Source organism: Castor canadensis, chromosome 16, assembly GCF_047511655.1.
Source record: "Castor canadensis chromosome 16, mCasCan1.hap1v2, whole genome shotgun sequence".
In the NCBI taxonomy this organism is placed as follows: domain Eukaryota; kingdom Metazoa; phylum Chordata; class Mammalia; order Rodentia; family Castoridae; genus Castor; species Castor canadensis.
Genome location: NC_133401.1, coordinates 59,332,612 through 59,355,724, shown reverse-complemented (window position 1 = coordinate 59,355,724; position 23,113 = coordinate 59,332,612). Strand labels below are relative to the sequence as shown.

The 23,113-nt window shown below is 38.2% G+C and overlaps 1 protein-coding gene across 2 annotated transcripts in view; it reads left to right on the top strand.

Moving 5' to 3' along the window:
• G3bp1 (G3BP stress granule assembly factor 1) overlaps positions 1 to 18,633 on the top strand; it is a 29,548-nt gene extending 10,915 nt beyond the window's left edge. For both annotated transcript variants that reach the window (XM_020181102.2, XM_020181104.2), the window contains exons 2-12: positions 5,025 to 5,137; positions 7,480 to 7,561; positions 8,345 to 8,518; positions 11,145 to 11,235; positions 11,360 to 11,453; positions 13,315 to 13,516; positions 14,914 to 15,015; positions 15,449 to 15,560; positions 15,779 to 15,907; positions 16,534 to 16,643; positions 17,547 to 18,633. In XM_020181102.2, coding sequence (XP_020036691.1) covers positions 5,043 to 5,137; positions 7,480 to 7,561; positions 8,345 to 8,518; positions 11,145 to 11,235; positions 11,360 to 11,453; positions 13,315 to 13,516; positions 14,914 to 15,015; positions 15,449 to 15,560; positions 15,779 to 15,907; positions 16,534 to 16,643; positions 17,547 to 17,753 — 1,398 coding nt within the window. In that variant the 5' untranslated portion in view covers positions 5,025 to 5,042 and the 3' untranslated portion in view covers positions 17,754 to 18,633. The remainder of the gene's footprint in view (positions 1 to 5,024; positions 5,138 to 7,479; positions 7,562 to 8,344; positions 8,519 to 11,144; positions 11,236 to 11,359; positions 11,454 to 13,314; positions 13,517 to 14,913; positions 15,016 to 15,448; positions 15,561 to 15,778; positions 15,908 to 16,533; positions 16,644 to 17,546) is intronic.
• The last annotated feature ends 4,480 nt before the right edge of the window (positions 18,634 to 23,113 follow it).

Here is a 23,113-nt window from a genome sequence, read left to right as displayed (position 1 = left end):
CCAGATCAAAATGGACAAATGGACTGGAGGTGTGCTCAAGCTGTAGAGTGCCTGTTTTGCAAACCAAAGGCCTGAGTTCAAATCCTAGTGTCATGTCCTTCCCTGCCCCCCCCCCAAAATCAGTTTTTCCTGTCCCTTTTGTAGAGTACAATTTTGAGATAATAATAGCATTCACAAATACTGGGAATATTGTAAATGTGGTTAGAAAGTTATTTGAAAGTAACTTTATTCCCCCTTATTTTTCCTTAATTCTTTTCTTTTCTGATTTTTCTAGAACAGTTCAGTGCATAGCATTCTTTGGAATATTATTTTGGCATGACTTATAAAAACTTATCCCAAAGCTTATGTTTTTTTACGTTTTTCTTTTTTGGAAAGTAGTGTAAATAAGGTAGAAGTGATATCCAAATTAGAATTTTTGGGGCGCTTTGTCAATGTGGTCAGGTTGGGGAAAGTCGTCCTATCATTAAGAATTCCTCAGGCCATCACATGAGCGTGAGGGAGAGTTGGTGTTTACAGTTGAAATAAGAAACCCAGCTTGTGGCTGGTGGAGTGGCTCAAGTGGTAGAGTGCCTGTCTAAGCAAGTGTGAGGCCTTGAGTTCAAATCCCAGTACCACCAAATAAAAACAACTCACATGATTAAAAAATGGCAATTCATATTGCATGTGTGAGTTACAGCTCAGTAAAGTGATTCCTTAAAAAAACAGGTTATTTCCCAGTCCTTACTGTGGTACATGCTTAATATTCTACCCAGCAATGTGTCCATTGATGTAGTTGTTATGTTTGGAATGGCCAGAGTGTGTTCATACTTGAAGACCTTTCTTAGCTCTTCAGAAAGGACACAGTATACTTTGGAGTGTTTGATAAGTGAGGGAGAGTTTTGGAACTTTTTAGCATGTTTTCATCAGATGCTTCTCCCTGTGTTTTCTTCTAGTAGTTTCATAGTTTTGGGTGGATAGATTTTCTTTGATATGTACAGCATCTGTAAAAACAATTGTCATAGTGGGTAAGTAGCTGGCAGAGCATCTTCCAGTGATTAAATTCGTTTGAATTTGCTAGCTTTCATTATTTTCGATTTACTAGAATTGGCAGGTGATAGCTGGGCATGATGTGCATACCTGTATTCTCAGCACTTGGGAAGCTAAGAGAGGAGCATCATGAATTCCAGGCCAGGCTCCATAGTGAGATCCTGTCTCAAGAGAAAAAATTGTGTGTGTGTTTCTGTTTATAAATTGAGAGTTGATGAATTCAGAGTGAGATTAAAGATTTCTTAGAAGTTATTTAGTAGCCACACATTTCATGTTTGAGCCAGAAAAGAGGGTAAAAATTCTAGAGAGGCGATTTATGTAGCATTCTGTGGTTTTGTTGGTACTGGGGTTTGAGCTCAGAGGTTCCCCTTTACTTCTTGAGTCCTTTTGCCTTTTTTTTTTTTTTTTTTTTGTAGGTCTACGGTTTGAACTCAGGGCTTTGCGCTCACAAAGCAGGCATTCTACTGTTTAAGCCCACTCCATTCTGCTTTGGTTGTTTTGAAGATGGGGTCTCAAGAACTTTTTACCCAGGCTGGCCTTCAACCACAATCCTCCTTGTCTCAGCCTCCCAAGTAGCTAGGATTACAGGTGTGAACCACCAGCACCAGGTTTTCCTTTTGCTTTTAGTTTGTTTTTTCCCATACAGTCTTGTGTTTTTGCTGGGACCAGCCAGCAATCCTCCTGTTCTGCCTCCTAAGTAGCTGGGACTGCAAGTGTGCACCATATACCACATTTTTCTAATTAGAATAAGAGACTATTTGTGTAGACTGAAGTCTTTTGAGGTTATACTGCCAAATTTTGTGCATTTTCATTTTTCATTGAGAATGATCAAATAGACTTATTTTTCTAAAACTGAGAATGTTCAAGTTATTCACAAAACTTTTAGTATATGATCTTAGATCACTGAAGAGTTTCCTAAAACACTGTGCAGTCATTGGTGCTATAGGGTAGCTTAACATTTTTAATTCTGTTGATTAGAGTGCCAAGGCTGAGTTCATGAGCCAGCACCAAACTCCTCCCCCTGCAAAAAAAAACCAAACAAACCTTAATTGTTTAAGCTTTTGTTATGATATCTTCAGGATTTTTTGAATGTAGAACATTTTTAGAGTTTTTTAGGCATAATTATATTTAGCAAAATACAGAATTTGAGAGTTCAATTTAAAAAATTTTAAATTACATATTCAGGTAACCATTGCCAAATACAAAAATTCCTTAACTAGCCAGCCATCAGTTCCCTGTCATTTCATTTTTGATTTCTATCACCTTAGGCTAGTTTTCTCTTTTGTTCCTATTCCATAATGTGAACACTGGAAAATCTGACAATCTCTCTCTTTTTTTGGGTGGGGGGCAGTATCTGGGTTTGAACTCAGGGCCTTGTACTTGCTAGGCAAGTGCTGTACCACGTGAGCCATACCTCCAGTGCTGATGATCCAGTTTTGATATTACATGGTCAGGGATCACTTTGCTTGTTAGGAAATTCTAACTTGATTTTATGTGAGAGAATGAAGTAAAACTTTTTGGGAGTCTGTGTCACATTAAATTTTGGGGGCTAAAAATAAGATGTAGTCTCTGCTGTTGAAAAAATTAACTGTTTAAGGAAAGAGCTTGCTTTTAAAATTTTATTTATCTTTTTGGTGGCAGTGGAGTTTGAACCTCATGCTTGCTAGGCAGGCGCTCTACCACTTGAGCCATTCCACCATTCCTGTTTTGTGTTGGGTATTTTTTAGATAGGGTCTCTGGAGCTGTTTGTTCATGGTTGGCTTTGAACTGTGATCCTCCTCATCTCTGTCTCCTGAGTAGCTAGGATTACAGGTGTGAGCCACTGGCACTAGGCAGGCATTTGAATGCATTAGGGTTTGTTTTTGGCCTAGGGCCTTCAGTGTGGTCCACCACTTAATTACACCCCTTAGCCCCTAACCTGCCCCTCTCCTTGCCCTTTTGTGGTAGTGGGTTGAACCCAGGGCCTTGGGTGTGCTGGGCAAGTGCTTTACCTCTTTTTTGGTGTTACCTTGGGGTGGAACTCGGGGCCTTACACTTGCTAAGGCAGGCAGGCACTCTGCCTCTTGAGCCTCAATCCCCCAGTTCCTCAAATCTTTTTTTAAGAAAGGAAAATTTGTTTGTGAATTCTAATATCTAATCTGTCTAACATCTATATATGTGAGATTGCTGTGGTTTAATTGAACTAATGGGAAGTCTCAAAACTTAGAAATCAGCAGGCACTTGTGGCTCACGCCTGTAATCGTAGCTACTCAGGAGGCAGGGATCTGGAGGATTGAGGTTTGAAGTCAGCCTGGGCAAATAGTTCACAAGACCCTGTCTCAAAAAAAATCCTTCAGAAAAAGGGGCTGGTGGAGTGGCTCAAGGTGTTGGGCCCTGAGTTCAAACCCCAGTACCACAAAAAACAAAACTGCTACGAATCTCCAGTGTCCACTTACTAACCTTTAATTTCTCAAGAATCTGAGACCAGTAAGAAAATCTGCAGTTATCTTCTTTTAGACCAAGGGCTGGGTGGGAGATATCTAACTCTCATTCTGCTTCAGGTTAGTCTACTTTTTGTACATTTGTTTAGGAATTAGGATCTAGTCTTTTGGTACGGTGTCTTCATAATCATGCCTAAAGGCAAACAATTCTCCTAACATGACTGGGGAGCTACTCCATATTGATCTAGGAACTGTAATTGGGAAAATGAACAGACCTTGAGCTGATTTAGGTTTCTGTGGAACAGTTAGTAAGTGGGCAGATATTCAAGAATACTGGAAGAACCAGACATGGTCGTGTGTGCCTACAATCCCAGCTACTTGTGAAACTGAGGAAAAAGGAGTGTTTTGGTCCAGGAGTTTGAGGACAGCCTGAGCAACATAGGGAGACCTCGCCTCAAAAGGAAAAAACTCTGAAATCTCTCCTTTTATGCTTCAAGTAGATTTCTTATTTTCATTTTAGTTATTTTTTGTGATGGGTTTTTTTGAGATAGGGTTTGTGAACATTTTGCCTGGGCTGGCTCCAACTGCGATCCTCCTGCTCTCTGCCTCCTGAGTAGCTACAATTATAGGTGTGAACCACTGTCACCCAGCTGTAATTACATTTTTATATAAATGTCTTCTTGTATGTTTAACTTAAGGATGGTTTTCTCTCTTTTCAGTAAAAAGGCACTAGCTCTTTAAGCATTCAAAAGTATTAACTATATAAATCTTCATAATTTTAGTTAGTAGGGGTTATTTTGCTAAGTAAAATCATTTTATGAATCATTATTATGTGGGTCAACCTTATCTCTAACTCACAGTTCTCCTGCCTCATGAATGCAGCCATTTTAGTTTTTTGTTGTTTGTTTTTTAAAAATATACCAAAACTTTATCTGATTTAGAGGAACTGGGAAATATGGTAAGTTGTACATGGATGTCAAAACTATGTAGTTTTAAGATTATTGCCCTTGGATCTAATATGGCCACAAATAAGAATATGTTTAAAATTTTACAATTGGAAATGTGTAAAGAAAATGATGATAGGACTTTTTTTTTTTTTTTGGTGATTCTGGGAGTTTGAACTCGGGTTTGCACTTGCTAGACAGGCACTCTACAGGCTGCCAGCCAGGACACATGTTGGAAATACATACATGCCTATGAGGTTCTTACAGCTATTTTAAGAAAATTGAACTTTTGAGATGATGATAAAAAGATCTGTTTTCCTTATATATTTATCTGGTGTGTTCAGAATCTCACCTGATCTGTGTGGTTTTAGTTTGTTCCTAAAATGTTTATCCCATTCTAAAACTGAGAGTCTCTTGGGCTGGGATGTAGCTCGGTGGTACAGCGCTTGCCTAGCATGCCTGAGGCCCTGGGTTCGATCCCAGCACCAAAAAAAAAAAGAAAAGACAAAAAAAAAAAAAAAAACTCTCCCCTAAAACTAAGAGTCTCTTAAGTTGGATTTGGCCTTTTTTCCTTTCATGGTTATTTCAGATTGACATGCTTTTTTTTAAATTTTATTTTTGCTTGTTTTCCTAGGTTGAATTGACCAAAGCAATGGTTATGGAGAAGCCTAGTCCCCTGCTGGTCGGGCGGGAATTTGTGAGACAGTATTACACACTGCTGAACCAGGCCCCTGACATGCTCCATAGGTACGTGGGTGCTTATTCTGGAGATCTTTCCCATTTGTCGTATTCCTTGAAAGCTTGTTGCATAGTAGTGCTTTGCACATGAGACCCTGTAGATAATCACTATTAATGAGAGAAGGATTTTTTTGTTTGTTTTGTTTCTGTTTTGTTTTGAGACAGGATCTTGCTTTGTAACCCAGACTGGCCTCAAATTCAGTATTCTTTTGCCTTAGTTTCCCAAGTACTGGGTTAGCAGTGTGTGCCACCATGCCTGGCTAAGAATTTTTGAAATACACGGGTATTATAAACAAAGAGTGTGTTATCTAAACTTCTATATTATCAGAAAGTAAAATCTGAACATAAAAATACAGTTACAAATTATTTTGTTAAAATGTATTGAGATCTAAGGATTCTGTTATAACATAATTTTATATTGTACTGATGTGCTTTAAAAAATTTAAAAGTATTTTTTTCAGTAGAAATGTATGCTTGTTGTAAGTTAAATAGTATAAAACAAATTATGAAGGACTGGGACTGTAGCTTAGTTGTAGAGTGCTTGACTAGTATCCAAGAACTCTGGGTTTGATCCTCAGCATTGTAAAAGAATAAAAATTGTGGAAAAATGTGGTAATAACACACGAAAAATTTTTTCTATGTACATGTTTTAACCTATCTTCTTTCATATCTTTTTTACTTGATAATCTGAGGTTATCTTTCAAAATAGTACATGTATCATCTTAATTTTAGTGGCAACAGTTTACTTTATAGAGATTATTTAGTTCCCTAATGATGTAAGTTCCTTCCAGTATTTCCTTTTACAAATAATGTTGCATGAAATAAAACTATGTGGACTTCTTAGAATTTTGTGCAAGTTCTAAAATGTGTATTTGCCGGACCATAACTTTTTTCTTTACACTTTAACCAGTTGGCACTTTGGATATTATATGATTCTGAGGTATAGAAGAAAACTTACAAGTTTGTTTGTAGTACAGGGTTTGCCTTTACTCTGCAAGTAGGAATACCTTGTGTGTGGAGGTGAGGGTGGGGGTGGGGATGTGTAGACTTTATAATTTCCAAAACATGTAATCTGTTTATCATCCCTATAAAAACCTTTTGGTAAAGCATTGTAAGAGTTAACATCATTTTGTAGATTTAGAAGCTCAGAGGGCTTAAAAATTTACCCCAAACATTTTAAATCTTTGTTGTTGTTTTTTCTTTTTTATGTCAAGGTTTTATTGTCTGTTCTTAAAAGTTGAATTTGGAGTGTAAAAAACCTGCTCATGAAAAGATGAGCATCAGTATTGTGATGTATTCTAAGATCCCTCCACACATTTGTTTTTTGAGGTGGATAGGTGCATCTTACTTAGATGAAATGAAGCGGCTTAGCTGGTAGTGAATGGATTCTTTAGGTGATGTGTATCCTCTGAACAGCTTTAAAAGCAGCAAACCCAGATCTGCCCCTTTTAGCGGGGTAAGAGAAGATAGAATGAAGATATAAAACAACACCAGGCAGTAGTGGTCATACTTATAATCCTACCTACTTGGGAGGCTGAGATTAGGAGGGTCGTGGTTTGAGGCCAGCCCATACAAATAGTTGGTGAGACCCCCCCATCTCCAAAATAATGAACAAAATGGAATGGAGGTATGGCTCAAGTGGTAGAGTGCCTGCTTTGCAAATTCAAAGCCCTGAGTTCAAACCCCAGTACTGCCTCCCCATCTCCCCCTCCAAAAAAAGAAGATACAATAATATGTATGGGCTCATTTACTTTACAGAATGCTTATCTGGAAGACAGATATAAGAAATGCTTGTAGTAATTATCCTTAGTTTGGGGTGTTTTGGAGTGTGGGTATGTTGTGTGTCTATTGGGATATTGTTTAAACAAAATGGAATATTTTAGGATTTAGATGGGTGAAAGGTATAAGGAATTAATGTCTGAAGTTGATTCTGTATCAGCAAGAAATAGTTTAAAACTACTCCTAATGCTAACTGCATGAGTTAAGCATTTGATGGGAACTTCTCATATGCATTCTCAGATATAAAAGGACTCTTCTTAAAGTCTTTGGAGAGTACAGTTATCCACAGCCTGTCTGTTTTCTTCCTTGTGAAAATAAGAACTTTACTTTTATTTTTTAACATGACTGACTTTCCTGAGACAAACCTTAAGATCTGTCCCAACATGATCATCCTGATCTTGGAACTTTTGCCATATCCATTTCCATTCAGCAAGTATTGATCGAGTGACACAAGGAGAGACATTCTGCTTTCAAGAGTCTACCAGTGTGGTGATAGGTACCAAACTTGAAAAATAGATACCTGCTCTTAGGGTCTTTGAAGGTGACAAGTAAATTGTCTTCCTGTTGTACAGATTTTATGGCAAGAACTCTTCCTATGTCCATGGGGGACTGGATTCAAATGGAAAGCCAGCAGATGCAGTCTATGGACAGAAAGTAAGCATACCAAGTTTAAATTTTTTTTCTTTTGATGGTACTGGGGTTTAAATGCAGGCTTTCACACTTGTGATGCAGGTGCTGTACTGCTTGAGCCATGTCTCCAGCCCAAATTTTAATGGAAACCTTTAAAGCAATTAGAAAATAGTCTATAAAATTGAGGGAGGATACATGCTTATAGATTGGCTGATACCTGAAGATCCAGTTTATTTACTTCTTGGTTTAGGCATTAATTATTATTGGTTAATATGATAGTTTATTGAAATGCTTATGTGATGTCACATTTACTCATTTTGTGTGACATTCTGAAGATTTGTATGGTAGAAGTGAATTAATTTTAGCATGGGTATCATCTCAACTTAATTTGGGACAATTTTTAAGGACTCATGTAGTCAGTCAAAATAGAGTATGCACAGACAATAGTCTACCTATATATTGTGACTTAAACACATTCTTTTTATCTGTGTTGTGTTGGGAAATTTTAAGACATTAACTTTTTTGAGTAGTAATTGCAGTATTTTATTATGGGATTCTTTGGTTGTAAATAATAGTGTATTTGTTTTATTGCTCATTTGAGGGCCTTGCTTTGAGAAATGCAGCACAAGTGTTACTTGCCCCAGAACACACATTAGGGGGATGTGTCAGGGCACCTATTGTTGGCAGCTTGAATTTCCAGGTATGGGCTGGGAAGGAGCCAAAGGATCAGCCAGAATCTGTTGATGTTGGCAATTAAGGTACTGTGGTGAGTCCTTTTAGGCATTAACTCTTACCTTGCTTCCTTAGGAAATTCATAGGAAAGTGATGTCACAAAACTTTACCAACTGCCACACCAAGATTCGCCATGTTGATGCACACGCTACTCTGAATGATGGCGTGGTGGTCCAGGTGATGGGACTGCTCTCCAACAATAACCAGGCTCTGCGGAGATTCATGCAAACATTTGTCCTTGCTCCTGAGGTATGTGTAGGAATGTGGGTGCTGCAGTAATGGAATATATGAAAAACAAAACAGTGAAAGGTTGTGTGTGTCTTTCTGGCTTCTGGGGGTTTTGTGTGGAGTTTGAACTCAGCTTCAGGTTTACATGGCTGGCTCTCCACAGCTTGAGCCACACCTCCAGCCCAGTTGTGTCTTTTAAAAGATTTTTTGAAATTTCAAACTTACTTAACTTCTATGTACTTCTTACCTACAGACTGTCAGCACTTGGCCACATTCGTGTAGTTCTTTCTCTATTTAGGTAATATCTTTCTCCTTGTAAACCATTTGAAAAGAAGCGTCTGCTCATGCTCAGATATTTAAGTCTGCATTTCCTATGAATAAGGATTTCTGTAACCAGTATATTCAGGAAATATAGATGCACCATGACTCATTCTGTTGCCCATATTTAAATTTAAGAAAATGTGCTGCTAATGTCATTCATAGGTTTTTTTCCACGCCTGGCTTTCAATACATGATTAGACATTGCGTTTAGCCATCATTTCGCTCCAGTTTCCTTGATTTTGCAGTTCTTCAATCTTTTGTTTTACATAGCATTGACATTTTTTGAAGAGCATAGTCACATTTTGTACACACTTCACATGGTAGTTGTCTTTGAGTAGTAGTACTTCAATTAAGGACACACATGATGCTGTGTGTCCTTAACTTTGATTACCTTAGTTAAGGTAATGTTTACTAGGTTTTGCCACTGTAAAGTTAGATGTTTTTCCTTTTCTGATATGTCAATAGTGGAAGATTCTTAGAACATCTTCTGTTCTGCGTTCATTGATGATTTTTGGCTGAAGTCAGTTTACTAATTCAGATAATAACAAATGCAGATTATTTAATCTTAACATTCTCCTACAAACTTATTAGTTGCATTCTCCTACAAAGAGTTTTCCTTTCTGTCTTATCATTTATGGATTTTTAAAGTTTGTTTAAAGAATTTTAGCTGGGTATGGTGGCTCAAACCTGTAATCCTAGCTACATGGGAGAAGGAGATCAGGAAGATTGTAGTTCAGTGCAGCCTGGGAAATAGTTCCTAAGATTCCCTCTCACCCAATAAAAGCTGGGCACAGTGGCATGTGCCTGTCATCCCCGCTATGAGGGAGACATAAATAGGAAGACTGTGGTCCAGGCCAGCCTAGGCATAAAGTGAGACCCTGTCTTAAAAAGAACCAAAACAAAAACAGGCTAGGGGTATGTCTCAAGTGTAGAGCACCCCCTGAGTTCAACCCCTAGTAGTACCACCAGAAAAAAAAATATTATTTTAATCCATTACTAATTTTATGTTTGAAGCATTCCAGATTGAGTAGTGTGAACCCCTTCCAGAATTCTTTTGTATCTTTACAGTGGGGGGTGGGGAATGACACTTTTGTGACATAGTGATGTTCCAAGCTCAGCTTGTGCTGGCCTTGCTCTATCCCCAGTTTTGGAAGTAGCTGTTTCTTGAAGGAGATTTAGTTCTTTGTAGTTAGGTTTACCATGAAAGGACCACAGGTGTATGCATTTGTGCCTTCTGCCAGACAGGTCCAGGCAGAATAGGATCAAGAAACCTGACTGCTTAAGTGGCTCATTAAAAACTTGCTGAAGAAGTATTTCTCTAGCATTAATTTTTTTTTCTTTTCTCTCAGTACTGGGGTTTGAACCTCATGGCTTTGCACTTGGTAGGCAAATGCTGTACTGCTTGAGCCATGCCTCCAGCCTTCTTTAGGATTAGTCTTAAAATATAATTTTTTATTGGATCGTAAACCTAATAACCCTAGTTTTTACTGTTTGAGTATAAAATAGTTTGTCTGTTTGAAGAGTTACGTGAAATTACTGTAGTCATCTTATTCATTCATTTATTAAAGTGTGAAGACTTGGAGAGCATGGTGGTATACACCTGTAATTACAGCATTTGTGGGGCTTAGACAGGAAATGATCTCAGTATACAAAGCATGGAGGTATATGTTAATGTCTCTCTTTACACATGAGGAAACAGCCTTAGAAATCAAATAAATGGAAATAGCTGGGCTTGGACTTGGGTATGTCCCTTTTTTGGGATGGGGGGCAGTTGTGGGTTTGAACTAGGGGCCTCATGCTTGATGGTAGGCATTCTTAGTGCTTGAGCCACTTTGTCAGCCCTACTGTGAGCAAGATTTTTCAGCTGCCTCAGTCTTGGGAGCTTGGATCCATATTCTTGGACATGGACAGTTAGGGACTTTTAAGTGTCTGCTGAGGTTGGGAATATATTGCTTGCCTCTTAACAATTTGAGGTGTTGGCTTTGGCATCTTAACGTACTTCAGAGTTTTACGGGTTTGGGAACCTATCTGGTGGTAAGCACAAATATTTTGAACAAACATTTCAGTGTCAGTGTAGTTTCTTTACAGTGATAGTGACATTGTGGGCTGAGTAATTCCTTGGTTTTTTTGGGTGGGGGAGGTAATTCACATGCATTGTAGGATATTTAGCAGCACCCTTGCTTTCTACTCAGTAGTTGTTGTTTGCTACTCCAGACATTGCCAAGGGTCTGCTGGGGGCACAATCTCCCACAGTTGAGAACCAGTGCTTGTAGAGTTATTTGGGTTTTTAAGTCTGCTGAATAAAAACTTCTTGTTGGCATTGCAGGGCTCTGTTGCAAATAAATTCTATGTTCATAATGATATCTTCAGATACCAAGATGAGGTCTTTGGTGGCTTTGTTACTGAGCCTCAGGAAGGTAAGTATTGAAACACTATGGTACTTACCTGTCTCAATTTTTTAAATGACATCTGACTTGTTTAAAAGAATGAGTTTGTGAATTCAGTAAGCACAAATAATTTTAAATGTCTTTTCCTCTAAAGAGTCTGAGGAAGAAGTAGAAGAACCTGAAGAGAGACAGCAGACGCCTGAAGTGGTACCTGATGATTCTGGAACTTTCTATGATCAGAATGTCAGGTGAGAAAAAATTTTGCTCACATATACAGGGCTGTAGTAAAAGCCTGCATTGTCTGGTCTTTCCCTTCTTTAGAGAACAGACTTCTGAGAATTAATCTTCAAAGGTAATGATAATTTTCCAGAAAAAGGTTTTGCTTTTGGTATCTGTCAGTTGCTTTTTGGTTTTGTGGTGTTCTTGGTAGATGAAAAAAAAAAAAACACTTGAGGGCATGGCTCAAGTGGTAGAGCACCTGCTTCGCAAATGCAAGGCTCTAAAATCAAAGCCCCGTACCACAAAAATAAACAAAAACCCCACAAGGTGTCACTATGTAGACTAAGCTGGCCTTGAATGAACTCTTTGATGCTTCTGTCTCTTACCTTGGATTACAGGTGTGTATGTACCACCATGCCTGGCTAAAGTGTTTGTTAGAGATCAGACATAAAAATTAATAGCTGTGTGTAGTGGTGTATGCATGTAATCCCAGCCCTGGGGAGGCCAGCAGGAAGATAATTGAGTAAAAGGCCAGCCTGGGGCTACTTAGCAAGATCTTGCCTCACACAATGAGTGTGGCATTGCATCTTTTTTAGTGAAAATGATAGTAAAGTTTATTAGGAAAGGAATATACTTTCAGTAACCTGAAAATGAGTCATCTCTACAGTGAGAATGACTTGTATTTTAGGTTTTTTAATTGCCTTGCACTGAGATATGGTCCAATATGTAAGACATTTCCTTGAACTACCAGTTATGAAATACATCTAGAAAAGTGAACCAAGCAATTATAAAAGAGAAAGGAGATTTAAAAAGAAAAGAAACTAGAGGAGCTTAGTGGTAGGATGCTTGCCAAGCATGTGCAAGGCCTTGGGTTTCTATCCCAGCTACTTGAGAGGCCTGAAAACTAACCTAGAGCAAAAAGGCTGGAAGTATGGCTTAGGTGGTTTAGAATACCTGCCTGACACGCAAATCCCTGAGTTCAAACCCCATTACTGGCTCCCTGCCTGCTTCTCCTCCCCTCACCCCCCCAAAAAAAGATAGGAAAAGAAATGCTTGTTGTTATTACCATATGACACCCTAAGTGTTAACACTCAGTATTAAGAGGTATTTTCAAGTGTTTGACAAGGTGTAGTGATGGTTTAAACACATTACTCACCCGAGTTGCTAGTTGAAAATAAACATTGGAGGTCTAACTACAAACCTAGTGAATTAGAATTGAGGAGGGAAAAGCATCTGCAGTTTTAACAGCATTCCTGGTGATTCATGTGGAAGTTTAACAACTGTTCTCAATCATAATGTCTTTATTCTCTCCTGTGTTTTTATGAGAGCTGTATTTTAGTTAAAATCCACATAAAACTTGCTGTCTTAACCATTCTAACTCTGTAGTTCAGTAGTGTTATCCATATATTATGATACATCTATGCACAACCAATTTCTAGAACTTTTTATCCATCTTACAAAACACACCGTACTTAATGAAAAGAGCTATTTCCTCTTTCTAGTTTCCCCAGCGTCTGAGGAAAGACAGTTTTTGTGATGTTGTAGGATAAGTAAATTATAATAGTTTTGGAATTCTGACTTAATGAAAAAAAGTCACTGATTCATTTTGATCTGACTCATTAGCTTATCAGAGTTTAGTAAATAAATATATTCCTGTTAAGATTTGCTTATTGGGTGCTTTTTCTTAAATCACATCTTTTAAACCTGTACATAATTTTTAGCTCCTTTTTTGGTAAGAAGGAAATACTTTTTGTGTGCGGGGGGAGGTTCTGGGGATCCAACCCAGGGCCTTGGACATGCTAAGGTAAACCAGTTAGTTAATAAACGATTGAGAATTTCTTGCTAAATTCATGGAGACAGAATGATATTTCTCAAATTTCCCTGTTAAAGCAATGACTTGGAAGAACATATAGAGGAGCCTGTTGCTGAGCCAGAGCCTGATCCTGAACCAGAACCAGAGCAGGAACCTGTATCTGAAATCCAAGAGGAAAAGTCTGAGCCGGTATTAGAAGAAACTGCTCCTGAGGATGCTCAGAAGAGTTCCTCTCCAGCACCTACAGACATCGCTCAGACTGTGCAGGAAGATTTGAGGGTATGGAACATGTCTTCATTTTTGCTCTCTGTAGTTTATTTATTGCAGTGCTGGGGATTGATCCCAAGGCCTTGCACATGCTAGGCAAGCATGCTTATATCACTTAGCCTTTCTAGTTTTGTTTTTTAAATCTCCTTTCTCTTTATAATTGCTTAGTTCACATTTCCAGATGTATTGTATGATCGATAGTTCAGGGAAATTTCTTATATATTGGACCATATTTCAGGTCCTAAGAGGTATGATGCATATTGCTTTGTAACATCAAAAGTAATAACCTGTGACCCCTTTCCCTTCAAAGGTAACTTGGGTACTTCTTAGATCTGAAATTACAAATCTCGTTATTGCTATATCTTCAGTCTCTAGTCTGTTGATCCCTTAACTTCTAAGTTATTATCTGCTGGTTCTAACACAGTATAAATTTTGCATAACATACCCCCTTTAGAAAAATAGCATGGTGAAATCTCACTGAGGGTATCTTTACAGTAGAAGTAGAAACGAACTACTCAATATAACTACATTTAAAAGTAGAATATCGGGCTGGCGGAGTGCCTCAGGTGGTAGAGGGCCTGCCTAGCAGCATGAGGCCCTGAGTTCAAACCCCAGCACTGCCCAAAAAAAAAGTAGAATATCTATTTTCAAAAGTTTGAAGCTTTTCGGTTACTTTTAAGACTCATCAAGGGTATTGTTAGCTGTAGGCAGAGAACATTTTTCATTCAATGCTCTGGGGAAGATTTTTTTTAGTGTTATGTCAGGGATTTTACAATTTTTTTTTTTATTTGTGGTGTTGGGGCTTGAACTCAGGACCTATACCTTGAGCTACTCTACCAGCCCTTTTTTATGATGTTTTCTTTCTTTTTTTGTCTTTGAGATAGGGTCTCTTGAACTATTTGCCTGGGCTGGCTTTGAACCACAATCCTCCTGAGTAGTTAGTATTACAGGCATGAGCCACTATCATACCATGTTTTGCTATGTAGTCCAGGCTGCCATTGAATACTAACCCTCCTTGCCATAACCTCCTGAGTTGCCAGGTTACAAGTGTGTGCTACCATGCCCAACTAGTCCCAAAGAATTTTAGTAGTATATCTGTGAGTAGGTGAAATAAAGGAATCTCAAGATATTTATAAATGTGTCCTGTCTATGAGTGATGCAGGTAGTATGAGCAGGAAATCAAGAGTTAACAGCTTTTTGCCAGGTGCTAGTGGCTCATGCCTATAATTCCAGTTACTTAGGAGGCAGAGGTTCAAGGCCAGCCCCATCAATAAAAGTGAGACACTATCTCAATGCAGAAAGAAAGGGCTGGTGGAGTGGCTCGAATGAGTTCAAACAAGTACCACCAAATTTATCAGCTTTTATTTTGTTTTGATTGTATAATATCATCGTGTAATGTTTTCCTGTAGACATTTTCTTGGGCATCTGTGACCAGTAAGAATCTTCCTCCAAGTGGAGCCGTTCCAGTTACTGGGATACCACCTCACGTTGTTAAAGTGCCAGCTTCACAGGTAAGGTTCTGATGAGTTTAGTGCTTTAGGCATAGAGATTTAACAGGGGTTTAGAAAATGAGAACTGGTGTATAAAGGCAGAGGAAAGGGTACCGAATGTTATTTTTGGTTATTTTTATGGTACAGGGGTTTGAACTCAGGGCCTGTACCTTGAGCCACTCTACCAGCCCTTTTTTTGTGATGGGTATTTTAGAGATAGGATCTTTTGAACTATTTGCCCAGGCTGGCTTCAAACTGATCCTCCTGATCTCTGCCTCCTACTAGCTAGGATTACAGGTGTGAGCCACCGGTGCCTGGCCTGGATGCTTTTTAAATGTATTTTTTTGTAATATAGTTGCCATTTTCTAGTTTAAAACTTAATTATTAAGAAATTTCCCAAGAAAAAAAAATTTAGTTTGTTTTTACACAAAAGTTAATTTGTAAATTTTTTTAGCCCCGTACAGAGTCTAAACCTGAATCTCAGACTCCACCACAGAGGCCTCAGAGAGACCAAAGAGTTCGAGAACAACGAATAAATATTCCTCCACAGAGAGGACCCAGGCCAAGTAAGAGGTCACAAGGGTGACTTTCCTAATTTGGATGATTTTGAGTTGAGTTTTGGGGAGTGGGGAGAGGGGAGGGGATTGATGATTTTATACTTAAACTGTAGGGTTAGTGGAATTCTCTGATTTAGGGCACAGGGCAATCTTGCATATGAATAGTCCTCTGAAGACCTTCTGTAGTCTTTCATCAGTATTTTTGCCTCTTTTTTTTTTTTTTAAAGTCCGTGAGGCTGGTGAGCAAGGTGATGTTGAACCGCGAAGAATTGTGAGATACCCTGACAGTCACCAACTCTTCATTGGCAACTTGCCTCATGAGGTGGACAAATCAGAACTTAAGGATTTCTTCCAAAGTAGGTCATTGAATTTTAAACACTAAATACATCAGCATTGTCCGTAGAAATAGAAGACAAACTACTGTGATTTAAGTTTTCTAGTAGTCATGTTGAAAAAGTAAATGGAGAATTTAATTTTTAATATTTTAAACAGCCCACTGTAGGTAAAACCTTTCAGCATATCAAACTATTATGATAAGGTTGAACATCCATAGTCCAAACAACTGAATGCTCCAAATTGTGAAACTTTGAGTGTCAGCAGTACCACACGTGGAAAATTCTATATCTGATCTTACTGTCTGAGTGAACACAGACATACTGTAAATGCAGTCTTGTATAAAGAAAAAAAATCCCTGTATTTTTTTACGTGTATAAGGGGTATGTATGAGGCATAAATGAAGTGTTTAGACTTGGGTCTCTTCCCTAAGGTGTCTACATACATGGACCAGTGTTACAAAATATGTCCTGAAATACTTTGACAAGAAACATTCAACCTGTGCTTTCCTTTTTTTAAAAAACAAAGTTTCTGAGGTACTTGGCAACATCTCAGGTGCTGTCTCCACATGTGTGGAGGTCATTGTGTTGGCAGCGCACATCTGTCATTGAAAAGTTGGCTGAGTTACCTGAGACTGCTTGGCTTGCAGGTTACGGGAATGTGGTGGAGCTGCGCATCAACAGCGGCGGGAAGTTACCCAATTTCGGCTTTGTTGTGTTTGATGATTCTGAGCCTGTTCAGAAGGTCCTCAGCAACAGGGTGAGTGCTTGAACTGATTAAGAGTCTTGTCTAGCATTCTAGAGAGTCTGAGTTTTATCCCCAGCACTCGAGAGGGAAGGTTTTTAGAATGTATTCATCCTTACAGCTGTCATCTTTATGTAAAATTTATTCCAGTATGTTTAACCATTATTACTAGAAGATGGACCTGCCTGGGAGTTCTACTTTCAGATCAGTCCTTTTGTACTCTTGTGTCCTTCAAACGTACCTTGCCTTTCCTTCATTTCATTTTACTGATGGAAGTGTATATATACTGTATTCCTTTCAGTAGTTTTTGTGAGGATGGAAGTAGCTTGCATAGACTGACCACCATGGTGTATGATATGTTGTGTAGCGTAGTGCTTCTGAGCTTACTCTTCACTTGCAAACCCTGGTTTACATTGCTCTCCCTCACTCACTGGTATTGTGATACTTTTGTCTTATTTGCTAGTTTGTAGAAGTTTTATTTAGGTCAGTTCAACGACATTTTTATTTGAGATGTATGTCTACTGTACTTTTTTTTTCAGTACTGAGTATTGAACTTAGCCTTACAATTGCTAGGCAGTTGCTCTACCACTTGAGCTATTCTACCACTCCTTTTTTTGTGTTGGGTATTTTTAAGATAGCGTCTCATACTTATTTGACAGAGCTGGCTTTGAACCTCAATCCACCACTGCCTCTTAAATAGCTAGAATTGCAGGTGTGAGTCATGGGTGCCCAGCTGATTGTGACTTTTTTGATCCAGCATACATACCTAACCATATTTCCAGGTATTAATTAATGGGAAAATAAGTTTTCTGAGTTCAAAACAAAAGTAGACTGAGAACTTAGCCGATTTGAAAGTTACTGTTTATGACAACTTTGTCTTAAGAAAAGCATTGAGTAAGTCTGATCATCTTCTTACAGCCTATCATGTTCAGAGGTGAAGTTCGTCTAAATGTGGAAGAGAAGAAGACTCGAGCTGCCAGGGAAGGAGACCGCCGAGATAACCGCCTGCGGGGACCTGGAGGCCCTCGAGGTGGGCTGAGTGGTGGAATGAGAGGCCCTCCCCGCGGAGGCATGGTGCAGAAACCAGGATTTGGAGTGGGAAGGGGGATTGCTCCAAGGCAGTGAATTGCTTATCACTGATCTTCACGTAGCATATAAACCCCAGCTCCTGCAGAATGGTGAATTTCTTCAACCAGCCTTTGCTATCTTGGAGTATGATGATTCTAGTCAATTATAAACTGCTTAAGTTTGTACAATTTTATTTCTTTTTGTGTTACTGGTGTCTGCCCCTTCCCTCTCCTGGCCTTTTAGTCCTTCACTTCCAATTTTGTGGAATGATATTTTAGGAGTAATGGATTTTTAAAGAAGAAAAAAGACTGAATTTCCTTGCTTACTTTGCATATACAGACTGGATTTTTTTTTTTAAATAGCCATTTCCCCAAAGGAATATGTCTTGTTTATTACTGACATTTGGTATGTTCATTCATTGGAATATTTCTTATTTTCTATATGTTTCAAAATCCTGTGACAAATACAGGCTTTGATACACATTTTGGAGGCAGGAATAATCCAAATTGTTTCTTGAGTCATGACTACCTTCTGATGTGGAAAAAAATGCCATTTGGAACATTTAACAAGTTTGATTCTCACTGGTGTTAGTTATCCGAATAAAAGGTGTTAATAGTACTTTTTTCTTTTGATATGTGATCACAAAATGATTCTAAAACCTACTGTTTTTACCACTGAAATTTAAATTGTGAGATAGGTTTTAAATGTTTAGAATGCAACTGATAGACTTTCTTGAAATGTTAGATTTTTTTGAAGTAGTTTTTTTCATGTTTCATTTGTATTTGTAAAAAGAAAAAGAAAATAAGCAAAAAAAAAAAAAACTCCAAATCTGAATAACAAAAACCAGAGCAAACTGTTGTGCCTTCTATTTATCTTTGACTCCAGTCTTGGCAATTGTTTAAAGAAAAATAATAAAAATTCTAGATTTGTTTTATCAGGTTCAGAGTATGTGGGGAATTGTAGAATCTCTTTCATCACCTTGTATGTCTTCTGTTAACATTTGTTATGCCTTATTCTAAAATCGAGTCTCAAACTGGAATGCCTTTGAGGACAGATGCTACCATAGGGGTCTTTTGACCTAAATCGTTCAGCGTTTGTCCTAAGTTTTACTTTGGTATCCAACAGATTCCTAATCATAGCCCATGGAAGGAATGTGACTTCAACATTGGACTTCGCTGATGTGCTTGAATAGCTGCAACTTTTTTCTCTTTAAATCATAGCCATATGGTAAATTTTCTATTTTGTTAAGGTTTTCTTTTATTGACGGACATGCAGAGGGTGTTTCTTGGAATTGGCCAATTTTTATTAAAATATTTCTGGAAGAAAATTTAATCTGGCAATATAGACTAGTAATACTCATTTTATATAGTATGTTATTTGTTGAATGCTGTGTGTGAGGTGGGTGAAGATTTTGTTTACATCTGTGTAAAACAAGCTTTGTGTAGTAACTTGGGCAACCATGTTGTCAAATTTAAGGTGTTTTAGCTGTTCATTTTTAGGGATCCTTTGGGGATAGTAGGCATAGAAATGTTTTTGTTTTGCTGTTAATGAGAAAAAGTGGGTTTGCTGTGAAAGGGTTAGTGAAGACTAAAATGAAGTGTGTCGTGTTACCAATTTGATGGCCATACCTCACATATTTGAAGATCACTGAATCTCATGGTTGGTTTTGGTGTTTTTTTTTTTTTTTTTTTTTTTTTGGGTTCAGTGTAAATAATTCTTTGGTTGCCACTTCATTGGGTGTAGGCCATTGATAATTAGAAGGATTTCAACTTGTACTTTTGTAGCTTATATTAAGCTTGTCATGAAAAGAAAAGGTAGCCTGAATTACTCTTGTAAATAAATTAAGCCAAGCATGGTGGGGCACATCTGTAATTCCAGTTACTTGGGAAGCTGAGGCAGGAGAATTGAGAGTTCAAGGAGATCCTAGGCAAGATAGCAGGAGCTGTCTCAAAAAAATAACCTAGAAATTAATTTTTCACAACTAAATATAATACTTAGCTGTACAAATAAAACCAAGTTCTTAAATCAGAAGTTTAAGGGTACTAACTGGATATAGAGAGTCTTGAATTGGTGTTACCACATCCTGGAGGTCATTTTGCAGTGTGAGACTTGGAGGCATTATGGGGGGTGACACTACCTCACCTTTAAAGGACACCAAGGACACACAATGTTTCTAAAGTGAAACAGCATCATTGGGAACACTGATGGCTTCTCCTGATGGTGAGTGAAGTGGTGGGATTGGGAAGTGGCGCCTTATTTTGAAATTCTGCTTCAGAAACATAATTCGCAAATGGAAATCTTTCCTCAGAGTCAGTAATCTCTTCCCATTATTTGTGCCGGGGGCGGGGGGGGGGGGTGGTGTGTGTGTGTGTGTGTGTGTGTATGCGTGCGCATGCTTAAAATGTGGAAAGGGGTTGCAGTATATTCCAGATGCTGCTTGTAACTTATCTCAGAAAACAAGATTTCCTCAGCGCCTTCAAGCCATCAGAATTGGGGTGTTGGGCTTTGAATAGCTTTGGACCTGAAAAATAAGATTCAGAATCATGGGTCAGCACAGCTAGAAAGTGAAAAGGTAAAGTAAGTTAGGGCACAATTTTCTATGGCTGAAAAGTACAAATTCTCATGTGTAAGAATGGCCCAAGGCAGTTCTTTGATATTGAACTTAAGTTCCTTGACCCATAATGGAATATTTTAACTGAGACTGGTTTGATTCAGTGGGTCTCGGACTGTTCAAAGACCTGTTGGAAATAAGTAAATCTGTCTTGCTTTCATTGTGATCTTGTACTTCTGTGTTCCCAACTCTGAGCTGTTGCTAGAGAGCAGTGAAAAGGATAACCAAAAAATAAGTGTAGGTGCTGGTAGCTTATGCCTTTTGTAATCCTAGCTACTTGGGAGGCTGAGAGGGAGCATAGAGACTCAATTCAAGGCCAGACCTGGCAAATATTTTGTGAGATCCCCAGCTCCAAAACTAACCAGAGTAAAATGGACTGAAAGTGTGGCTGAAGTGGTAGAGCACCTGCTTTGCAAGTGTGAAGCCCTGAGTTCAAAACCCAGTCCCACAAAAAAGTCATTTGACTTTGAATGGGGTAAGTTACTACCACAGCATTTGCTCTACTGCACTTTAGTTTTAGTTTAGAAAACACACCTCTCAACCAGGTGTTGTGCACACCTATAACCCCAACACTCAGGGCTAAGGCAGGAGTGTCATGGTTTTGAGGTCAGCCTGGGCTACATAGCAAGACCCTGTCTCAGAAAAAAAAAAGAAAACTAATTCTCACATCTACCCTATAGATAATGTGATGTTATCCCCAAAATAACATGAAGAAATGGAATCAGAGCAGTAAATGAGTAGACCTTCAAATAATTCATGCAGCAAGGAGCAGCTTGACCTTCAAAACGGGTGCTTTTTCTGTAGTGCCGTGTTGCCTGGTTCCATTTGAATGACATACTGAGTAGGATATTCCTATAATGAAATTACTACTGTGTAGAGACCTGAGTCTGGAAGACACATTCAGAACGAGTTTGGTATTACTGATTTTCATTTTCTTTAGAGCAAATAAAATTGGTGAATTTTGTAGAGCTCCTTTGAATATTTGCAGATTCTACATGATAATGCAGTAGTAGTGATTGGTTCTGAAATTGCTTTCTCATCTGGTTTGGTAATACACTCAGTACAAACTTGAAGCCTGGATGTGGATGATAACAGATTTTTGCATGATTCAGGTGAGTTTATAGTTGTGTTTATACTTAAAACTTCCTTTTCTGATCCCTTCATCCCTTGTAGGATTTAGTGGTTTAGTACAGAATATTGCACTTTATAGAACGCAGTTAGAATCTATATGGGAAACTTTGTAGGAAGCTTAGATTCGTAGATCATGATTTATGTTGAGTGGCTTATTTTAAGTAAATGGGTGTATTTGTCACATCTACTGATCTAAAGATGTCTTATATTTTTGTGCTATTTAAAAGGATCTCTGTAGGACTACATACAGGTGAGATAATTGCTGGCTTTTAAGAATTTTTGACCTTGCAAAAGAAGAATCAACACTTATTTGAATATGGGGTTTTAGCTAACTGCCTAATATACCAAAAGTAAGCAGTTGAAATGAGGGTGGGTTAAAGACGTGGTACAGGACTGGTACAGGAGTGGCCATGTGGCACTAAATGATACCTAAATTAAGTCAGTTACGGTTTTAAGAAAGTCTAGTGCCTTTCAGGGTTTACATTTGTTCACAGTGATGCTAAGGTTCTGGGATCCATGAGTAGACTTGGGAACGCTTAACTAGACTGAGGAGAAAGGGCACATGTGAGAGGAGACTTGTATTTACATTCTTCTTAGTGGATATGTGTTTAGGCAGGGGAGTACTGAAATGAGCCTCTCTCATGAGTTCATGTAAGCATAGTCTGAATGAGTAAAAGTTGAAAGTCACTAAAAACCCTTAACCAGTTTTGATTTTGATTATGCTTAGAATCAAGGTGGTTCAGGTTGTGTTTATGCGGCTTGTATTGGAAACTGCACTGTCTTCTTTCTCCCCAGTTTCTGACTTGAACTTAGTAGCTTTTTTCTTTTTTAAAGGTCCCTACAAATAAGAAAATAGTACTGGGAAACAGTTCCATGGTTAACTTCCATAAACCATGTGACCTGGCCGATTACATAAACTCATAATGTGTATAGTACTGTGAAAGAACGGACAGTGTCCCAGATCTGCAAGGGGTGTGCACACAGTGTGTGTGGAGTTTTGTCTTCTTAACAATGTAAATTAAGAGTATTTAACCAAAAACTCACTATTGAAATACTTTAACAAGTATTTATTTTTTAGGGGTCCACTTGCAGGACCTTAGCCTATATTTTTAGTAGTAGTTGGAGGCGAGATTACATGCTGATTAAGCTGGATAGAGGCATTTTAACTATTGTGTAACTAGTCTCTGCTATTGATTTTTCCCCAAGCTTTGATGTTGCCTGTTTGACTTTGGATTTGTTTACATTTTAAAATTTCTGTTTTGAAGATTGTCTATATATTGATTTGGTCCTTTAAAATGAAGACATTATACCAAGAAGCTGGTATGTGGAAGTAGGATAGGAGTATTTGCTTTTTTTCTTACCTTTTTAAACATTTGGTGGTGCACATTGAACTTGTAGCAGAACACATTTTAAAATTTCATGGATAAGGGCAGATGGGCTCAAGTGGTAGAGCGCCTGTTTAGCAAGCATGAGGCCCTGAGTTCAAGCTCTAGTACCACAAAAAAAAAACAACAAAAAAACCCCATGTATATTAGAGGTTAGAATAGGAATTGTTTGTGATTTATATGGAAGAATTAAGTGAGAAAAAAATCAGTATTAAGGTTTTTCTTCCCATTCTGATTGTTAAGATGCCTAGAGTTTGTCACTCATAGATTGTTTTAGTACTGGAAAGGAC